Below are 9,837 nucleotides of genomic sequence, written 5' to 3' on the forward strand. Positions count from 1 at the left end.
CTTACAGTTGGTTGCATTAAGTTTGACGCACATGTCCACTCTTAGATTAACACAGAACATGTGTTAATTTTTGATATTCTTTTTCATAGCTGATTGAAAAATATCGTTATCTACTCTCAACCTAAACACCATTGACTTTCCCCTAGTGTAAAATAATACAATCCATGGGACACTGATCTCTACTGAATCATCCATTTCTATGGAGTTATACCAAGGTACCGTTATCACAATTCATTTAACAGTGATATACTAAGGTTTAAAAATGCTACACATAGCACCTTTATTTGACTCCTTCAACTCAGTCGCTTGTAGCATATTCATACTGGATGCAGATTATGAAGTAACTCATTTGGTTGCTGAAAAACTGATAATTGAACTCCGCAATTTGGATGATGTTACCAAATGTAAATCTTTCTTGGAAAGTAAAATAAATGGTTTGGCTGACATGAGGCCCATTTGTTTTGATTCCAGAGATAGCTTCCTGATTCCTGTGTGCCCAGAGAAGTGCCCATTGGTTCAGTCCTTCCTGACCTGCTCTGATAGGTCATTTCTCCTGCATGGCCACACCCAGCTGAAGACTGGACTGCAGACTCAAGACAGACACCTGTTCCTCTTCAACGATGTACTGATTATTGCCAAGGCCAAGTAAGTGTGTGTATACTCTGTGTGTCTGTGTGTGTGTGTGTGTGTGTGTGTGTGTTTGTGCGCGTTTGTGCGCGCGCGCGCGCGTGTGTGTGTGTGTGTGTGTGTGTGTGTGTGTGTGTGTGTGTACTAGACATCACGTCTCTGTATTGGCAGGTCAGCCAGCCACTTCAAGCAGAAGGGCCAGGCGTGTGTGTGTGAGATGTGGACGGCTGGCTGTATGGAGGAGGTGTGTGAGGGAAGCACCAACCCAGAGAGGAGCTTCGTCATGGGCTGGCCCACCTGCAACTGTGTCGCTACCTTTAGGTACACACACACACACACACACACACACACACACACACACACACACACACACACACACACACACACACACACACACACACACACACACACACACACACACACACACACACACACACAATCAGGAAAAAAAACTTGATAAAACGTTTTCGCAAACCTATAATCAAATTTTAAACAAAACAGCGGTTCATTTGAAAACCTTAGACTATGGAAACCCTGCTGATGGAACACAGCCCTCCAGTGTGAAAGGCAAGTGTTTACACCTTCCATCCACCCTGTCCACAACACCCTTACTGGCCACCGTACTATTCCAATAGCATACTGTATGACGTGTATAACGTTGATACACGTAACTAGAAACATTATATCTAACATATATTTGGTTCAGAAATGTGATATTCTACGTATCCGTAGATGCGAACATTTTATTCTGGCGACCAGGCTGGTGCTGACGCCTAGTCACACACACTCTCTGAGACACACACACACACACACATACACACACACACACACACACACACACAAACAAACAAACAGAAACACTGACGGCAACTCTGGAGACGTTAGAAATAAGAGGATGTTCTGATGTTGGCTGTCCATGTTCCCCACAGCTCTGGAGAACAGAAGGAGAAATGGTTCTCCCTCCTCAAAAGGTAAACTCTGCTTGTGTGCGTGTGCGTATGAGACAGAAAACAGATTTATTTTCTTCATGCGTCAATAGAAACTGAACATAATGCAAAAAGCCCTATCCGACAGTATAAAGAAACCAAACATCCAAATACTGTATCCAGTCAGGATTTTTTTTTTTTTTGGATCAAGGTTGTTTTTTTCTCCCTATTGTACTTGACCATTTCCCCCTGCTGGCCCCTTCGTTGCGCCACATGCTTCCTCCGATACATGTGCAGTCGCCAGCTGCTTATTTTCACCTGACAGCGAGGAGTTTCATCGACAGGACGTAGCACGTGGGAGGATATTCCCCCCAGTTTCACTCCCCCCGAACAGACCAGAGGAGTTAGCCATTGAGCTAAAAGCTTAATGGCAGCCGTTCGAGACCGCTGGTCCCGCCCACTGCCGCTCAGAGTGCTCTCCCATTGGCTGAAATGCTCTGTTGCTCAATCATCTGCTAATCTGATTATCTGCAATGGATTATGGGATGAATAGTTCCTTCACTCTCAAAATAAAATATGTACACACTCTTCGTACGTTTGCCTTTTTCCCTGGTTTCCCATGTTGTTGTTTTTTTTCTCTGAATCAAATGTTTTATTACATTACATTACATTACGTCATTTGGCAGACGCTTTTATCCAAAGCGACTTACAATAACACATTTTTTGTCAGCAATAGAACAATCAACTATGGAGCACAGTCTGTGACAACTACAACTTCTGAAGGAACAGTGGTACAAGTTTAGGTTAGTGGTACAAGGTTGGTTAGGTTTTTTTTTTTTTTTTATATATATATAAGGAAAGAGAGAGACGAAGTTAGATCAAGGAGGGCCCAGATGGAGCCTGAAAAGGTGTGTCTTTAGTCTTTTCCGAAAGATCGGCAGTGATTCAGCAGTCCTGACCGAAGGTGGAAGCTCGTTCCACCATTGAGGTGCCAGGGACGAGAAGAGTCGAGATCGGGATGAGCGACTTTTGAGCCCCCGTAGCGAAGGAGGGGCGAGGCGACCTGCACTGGTGGAGGAGCGAAGGGAGCGGTGAGAGGTTTGGAACCTGACCATGGATTGCAGGTACCGGGGAGCTGACTGGTGTACTGCCCTGTAGGCCAGTACCAGTGTCTTGAATTTGATGCGGGCCAAGATGGGAAGCCAGTGGAGCTCCTGGAAGAGGGGAGTGACGTGAGAGAATTTGGGTTGGTTGAATATCAGACGGGCTGCAGCGTTCTGAATGAGCTGAAGCGGTCGGATGTCGGTGGCAGGTAAGCCGGCCAGAAGCACGTTGCAGTAGTCCAGGCGGGAGGAGACAAGAGACTGGACCAGGAGTTGAGTCGCTTCTCTTGTGAGAAAGGGACGGATTTTGCGGATGTTGTAGAGAGAGAACCTACAGGAGCGCGCTGTAGCAGCTATGTTGGCAGAGCAAGACAGCTGGTTGTCAAGGATCACCCCAAGGTTCTTGGCTGTTTGGGAGGGAAGTACAGTGGTGTTGTCAATGGAGATGGAGAGATCTGTAAGAGGGCAGTCTTTTCCTGGGAGGAAGAGTAGCTCGGTCTTACCAAGGTTGAGCCTGAGGTGGTGGGCAGACATCCAGTCGCCAATGTCTTTGAGGCATGCAGAGATGCGAGCCTCGATTTGAGTGTCAGAGGGGGGGAAGGAAAGGAAAAGCTGGGTGTCATCAGCATAGCAGTGATAAGAAAAGCCATGAGAAGAGATCACATAGGCAAGAGATCTGATATAGAGAAGGAAAAGTAAGGGGCCCAGGACTGAGCCCTGGGGGACACCGGTGGTAAGAGGACAGGATCTGGAGAGGGACCCTCTCCATGAGACCTGGTATGAGCGATTCGAGAGGTAGGAAGCAAACCAGGAGAGTGCAGAGCCTGAAATGCCGAGGTCAGACAGAGTGGAAAGAAGGATTTGGTGGTTGACTGTATCGAAGGCAGCAGACAGGTCAAGGAGGACAAGAACAGAAGAGAGGGATGAGGCCTTAGCAGTGTGAAGGGCCTCTGTGACAGCAAGAAGAGCTGTCTCAGTAGAGTGAGAGGCCTTGAAACCGGACTGCAGAGGGTCCAGGAGGTCATTTTGGGAGAGATAGAGAGAAAGTTGTTCGGACGCTGCTCGTTCGAGGGTTTTGGAAAGGAATGAGAGAAGAGAGACAGGTCTGTAGTTGTGAATAGCAGTAGGGTCAAGGGAGGGTTTCTTAAGCAGAGGCTTGACTCTTGCAGTCTTTAGAGCAGGCGGGACAAGACCAGAGGACAGAGAGGAGTTAATGAAGGTAGTGAGGAAGGGAGATATGTTAGGTGAGATGGTTTGGAGGAGAGAGGAAGGGATAGGATCGAGGGGGCAGTAAGTGGCTCGGTTTGAGCTGATGAGTTTAAGCACTTCATCAGGAGAGAGAGGAGAGAAGGAAGGAAATCCAGGGACAGGGGGCCGAGAAGCAGGATTGGAGTCGAGAGTGTTAGTGAGGGTGGCTGGAGGATGGAAGGAGGAGCTGATGTCATCCACCTTTTTAGTAAAGAAGGTTACAAAATCATCAGCAGGGAGGGAGGAGGGAGGGGGAGGGGAGGGAGGGTTGAGGAGCGTGGAGAAGGTGGCGAACAGTTTACTGGGATTGGATGCAGAGGACTGGATTTCAGAGATGAAGAAGGAGGTTTTTGCTTTAGAGACAGCATCAGTGAAGTTTGAGTGGATAAGGTGGTAGGAAGAGAGATCTTCAGGGAGATGTGATTTTCTCCATTTTCTCTCAGCTGCCCGAAGCTCAGTTCGATAAGTTTGCAGAGATTCAGTCAGCCAAGGAGAAGGGGGAGAAGATCGGGCAGGCTTAGTGGTGAGTGGGCAAAGAGAATCAAGAGCGGAGGAGAGAGAGGAGAGAAGAGTAGTGGAAGCCTCGTCGGTGGACAGCAGAGCAAATTGCTCGGCAGGGGGAAGTAGGGAGAGGACGGTAGAAGAGAGGGAGTCGGGAGAGAGAGTTTTTAGGTTGCGTCGGGTGGTGGTAGAGTGAGGGGGAGATGGGTGGGAGGAGGGGAGGGGGATGGGAAGGGAGAAGGTGATAAAGTGGTGGTCGGAGACAGGAAGAGGAGTCACAGTGAGATTAGAGGTGGAGCAGGATCTGGTGAAGACCAGGTCAAGCACATTCCCTGCTTTGTGAGTAGGAGGAGATTGAGAGAGGTAAAGGTCAAAGGATGAGAAGAAGTTAAGGAAAGACGGAGATTGTAAGGTTACTGGCTGGATGTTGAAGTCTCCCAGAAGGATGAGTGGAGTACCATCCTCAGGAAAGACGGAGAGGAGGGTGTCCAGCTCGTCCAGAAAGTGACCAAGCGGACCAGGCGGGCGGTAGATTACCACAATGTTGAGCTTGATGGGTAGGGATACGGCAACTGCATGGGACTCAAAAGATGAGATAGACAGATGAGAGAGAGAGGTGACAGTGTAGGTCCATTTGGGAGAGATGAGGATACCAGTGCCACCGCCACGGCCAGAGGCTCTAGGGGTGTGGGAGAAGGAATATGCAGCAGAGAGCGCTGCAGAAGTAGCAGTGTTTTCAGGAATGATCCAGGTCTCTGTGAGAGCTAGAAAGTGGAGGGTTTGAGATAGAGCATGAGCCGAGATGGTCTCAGTTTTCTTAACAGCCGACTGACAGTTCCAGAGACCTCCGGCAATAGTAAAAGGACTGTTTGCGCGCTTAGGGTGGGAGAGATTACCAGAGTTACTACCCCTGAAGCAGCCGTGTCTACGGCGTCTGTGGGCTGAGGTTACAAGGGATGGGAAGAAAACACATAGTTAGGTAGATGAGTAGGTAGAATAAGAGAGGTAGCAAAAAACCCTATTCTATGGCCTCCCCTCGAAGGACTCCCGCAGAAAGACTCCCTTGTCTTTGTGCCCGAGGCTTCGTGCCCGAGGCTACGTGCCGCTGTAGACTGACAGTGTTCAGAAATACTGCTTCAACAGGGCTATAAGCCACACCTCTCTAATCAGTGCCCGTCGTTCCCAGGTGGGTGATTGGGCTGGTGTCAGCTGAGAGCTATCAACCAGCTATCAACCAGCTGAGCCACAGGTTCACTCAGAGACAGAAACTAGCCTAAAAAACTACTCCTTTTAGAATAAGGAAATAGCAGACACAAATAACACAAATAACACAGCCTAAGCACTTACCCACTGAAGCCAAAGTTAAATCACAGAGAGGGGTATCCACAGAAGAGCAGTTCTATGTCAGACAGCTAATGTGCAACTGACAAGACCTTACTGCAGCCAAACTTATATGGAGCCTATAAGCCACACCTCTCTAATCAGCGCCCGTCGTTCCCAGGTGGGTGATTGGGCTGGTGTCAGCTGAGAGCTATCAACCAGCTATCAACCAGCTGAGCCACAGGTTCACTCAGAGACAGAAACTAGCCTAAAAAACTACTCCTTTTAGAATAAGGAAATAGCAGACACAAATAACACAAATAACACAGCCTAAGCACTTACCCACTGAAGCCAAAGTTAAATCACAGAGAGGGGTATCCACAGAAGAGCAGTTCTATGTCAGACAGCTAATGTGCAACTGACAAGACCTTACTGCAGCCAAACTTATATGGAGCCTATAAGCCACACCTCTCTAATCAGCGCCCGTCGTTCCCAGGTGGGTGATTGGGCTGGTGTCAGCTGAGAGCTATCAACCAGCTATCAACCAGCTGAGCCACAGGTTCACTCAGAGACAGAAACTAGCCTAAAAAACTACTCCTTTTAGAATAAGGAAATAGCAGACACAAATAACACAAATAACACAGCCTAAGCACTTACCCACTGAAGCCAAAGTTAAATCACAGAGAGGGGTATCCACAGAAGAGCAGTTCTATGTCAGACAGCTAATGTGCAACTGGTCACGATTGGTCACGATTCTGTAGGCTGGCTGGTTGGATTGGTTCCAGGCTCAAAACTCTTTATACAAGGATTTTTCTAAACGTAATGGAGAAAATGAATGGGCTTCCGGAACCGAAAGCTACATCCAGACCAGAGGAGACGCTAGTGCAGCGACTAGAACACATATTAATGTGGCTTACTTGCCTGTATGGATGCCTGACCAAACCGGAGGTAACACAGGGGCTCGAACCTGCAACCCTCATGTTGGTAGGCAGGGAATCTACCGCTGCACTACCCGGGTGGCCCCAGACAGGAGTTTTAAGTTTGAAAATGCTGCTACTTGCTGCACTGTGGGATGGCTCAGGAACATCTAATGGTCTATGTTCCTAATCCATCGATGCCACCGATCTGTCTTATTATGCTGTTTCTCTCCATCTCCAGCCTAATCAAAGAAGAGAAAGAGAGGGAGGAGCCTAAAACCATTCCTCTGAAAGTGCACGGGAAAGGAATCAACACTTTCGCTGTTGTAAGTTTACTTCAACCTGTGTCTAAGTAGCCGGCATGTGGCATCTACATTAGAAGTGTGTAAGTGTGTGTTTTATTGCAATGTACAATAACATCTTGTTGTTGTTCCTGTACCATGTATGTCTCTAGTATGTACTGTGTTTTAAACGTCACTGTACTATTGTCACTATGTCTCTGCTGCACTAATGCCATCAAGAAGAGTTCCTCTACTTGGTTGATTGTGATTCGGGCTGCCTTCTCTCCTGTTTAGACCAAAACCCTCGCTGTCAGCAACTCAGATTCAACCAATGAGGTGGTCCGTCTGGCCCTGCAGCAGTTTGGCATAGCGGTGAGTAATGTTATAATCTGTCAAATACTGACCGATTGAGCTAGCTACTTATTTTTTTTTTAAGTTCTAAACCAGCTTTTAGGAGATTTTCCCATTGGTCAACTTAGCTGTTAACACAAAAATCATCCATGGGTCCCCAGTAGATCATTGGCTGTAGTGTTCTACACTTTAGCACAATGATTCTCAAACTTTTTCACATCAAGGACCCCTAAACGGACACAAATTAGACTACAGTCAGATAAGATAAGATTTTGTCTCAAGGTCCCCCATCTGAGAAGATGTTTACTTTGAGATGTTTTAATACTATGAACACCATGGCCAAAATAGTCATACATTCTGTCATTGTGTTACTTATGGATAGAATTATAGTGAAAATAAATTATTCGCCTTTTTGCTGGGGACCCCCTGGAACCCCCTCGAGGACCCCTGGGGCTAAGCGGGGTCCGCTTTATAGACTATGTTGAGTGATAGTGACTAGCATTATCTTTGAGAAAATGAGAACATATAGCAGCTCTAAAGCGAAATAGTAAGTAATCGTTAATGATATCTGACTAAATCTGGCAATTGTGTAGACTGGTAAAGATCTGCACTGCTCACCTGAAATAGTTACAAAAGCAGTCAATCATCCAGTATACGGTATTATGAATCTACATGCTACTGTACTTTGGATAATGCTAGTCGTCTACAATCACTCAACATAGTGTATGCTAACAACGTGTTGGAGCACCACCAGAGCAAATGCTCTACCAGGGACACATGAATGAATTTGAAGTTGACCAACGTGCCAATCTGCCAGAAACCTTTTGGCAACAATTATGACAACAGTATTTTTTCATGACCCTACTGTTATCCAAACTGATGTGATCCCTGTTGATAATTGCACATATACAATCACTGTTTGTCTTTGCATTCAGACTGCTACTGTGTGACTGTCTTGATAGCTGATTTGTGCTTGCAGTTTTGGACCTGCATTGCTGTTGATGCACTGGCGTTGTATCAACAGACTTGACATATAGTGATACTAGTGTGTGATTGGCTACTGACAGACATGTTGCCCATAGGTTTTGCATGGATTGTGTGTCTTGTTTTTTGAATGATCTCTGCATCAGGGTTCCACAAGTTTATGCATCTTGGTTTTTAAGCCATGTTTGTGACTGAGTCCATGTCTTGTTTTCTTGAGTATCTATATCTCTGTTTCCCACATAGGGAAACGTGAAAGATTACCAGCTGTGGGTCATCTCCAAGAGGGACAACACACCCTATCCTCTCATTGGTCAGTGACTCATTGTGGCCCCGCCCCCGCTGGGGGCCTTCAGAGTTGTGGGGGAGAGAACAAGGTGTCAGAGGATACGAGCACGAGAATATACATTTTAGTGAATTCACAAAACCAGTGAACTATTGGAATTCACAAATTGTTCATCTGTTGTTGAGTAACAAAGGCAATCTGCCTCCTTCATTTTAAATTGCTGTTGCTTCATACAGGCAGATTTTGTTTCCTAAACATGTTGTGGGACACGATTTCTTCTAGGCTATTTCAAGACAAGACAGCTCTTTATACCCCCTGTCTCTTTCACAAGCATACAACTCCTGAGCCTTGGCACAGGGGTGTGATTTCTTTTTCTCCATTTTTTTTTTTTTGGACACTGTGCCATTCATTCCTAATGAAGCCTCCCGTGTTATCCTGATCTCATTCCTGTGAGGAGAGAAGGGGGGTCCCTAAATGTAGGCTGGCTAATAATGTGATGTGACAGTGTGTTATGTTATTTAACAGCCATATCAAACCTCAAGGGATCAAAATGCTATCTCTCTCACTCAAACATCACTTTACAGCAACAGCAGCTGGACTACACTCGTTACATTAAAGTCTTATAGCTGCTACTTCTACCAGAACTCTCTACTCCATGAGATTACTCTTGTTAACTACTGTACATTGCGCACCACTTGGACTGTAAATTCCTATTTAACTTGGACTGTAAATTCATACTTACTGCCTACTTAACACTCCTTCTATTCGTGTATATTGTATATATTGGACTGCACTTGCAATGTGATTTTGTCTTGAGATATTTTCCTATTATCTCTGAATATTGATATGACTGCATACTTACACTAAGACAAATTATTCGTATGTATATTGTGGCAATAAAAGTGATTCTGATTCTGTCCCAGGTCATGAGTTCCCCTTCACTATCCAGATGAGTCATGTGAGGCATGTGCTGTCTCAGGGAGGCAGCAGCGGCCGGGATGCTGTGCTGCCTCCGGACAGACAGAGGGCGCTGCTGCAGGCTGAGCAGCTGCAGGCAGACAAGCAGTGCCAGTTCATCCTGAAGCCGCGGTCCGGCGCTACAACGCAGCAGCACATACCTGATGGTAAGAGTCCTGCTATTTGATGTATTTGAACGCTGGCAGATCTCCTGTCAAAGTGCGCTGGGGTGCAGGGGGCACTGCTGAGGTCTTTTTATGACACAGTGGTGGCCTCTGCCCTCTTCTACGGTGTGGCCTGTTGGGGCAGCAGCATCTCAGCCACGGACAGGAAGAGGCT

General features: G+C 46.5%; 1 protein-coding gene across 1 annotated transcript in view; it reads left to right on the top strand.

The window, feature by feature from the left end:
- The window catches only part of LOC310773031 (rho GTPase-activating protein 20-like), a gene marked incomplete at its 5' end in the record, with an annotated part of 30,377 nt that overhangs the window by 9,229 nt on the left and 11,311 nt on the right, over positions 1–9,837 (top strand). Inside the window, 7 exons of the mRNA XM_083632954.1 lie at positions 472–645; positions 799–948; positions 1,557–1,598; positions 6,884–6,968; positions 7,218–7,295; positions 8,502–8,568; positions 9,465–9,665. Of these exons, the coding sequence (XP_083489080.1) occupies positions 472–645; positions 799–948; positions 1,557–1,598; positions 6,884–6,968; positions 7,218–7,295; positions 8,502–8,568; positions 9,465–9,665 (797 nt within the window). The remainder of the gene's footprint in view (positions 1–471; positions 646–798; positions 949–1,556; positions 1,599–6,883; positions 6,969–7,217; positions 7,296–8,501; positions 8,569–9,464; positions 9,666–9,837) is intronic.

This window comes from Poromitra crassiceps (genome assembly GCF_964638095.1).
Source record: "Poromitra crassiceps genome assembly, chromosome: 3".
Lineage (NCBI taxonomy): Eukaryota > Metazoa > Chordata > Actinopteri > Beryciformes > Melamphaidae > Poromitra > Poromitra crassiceps.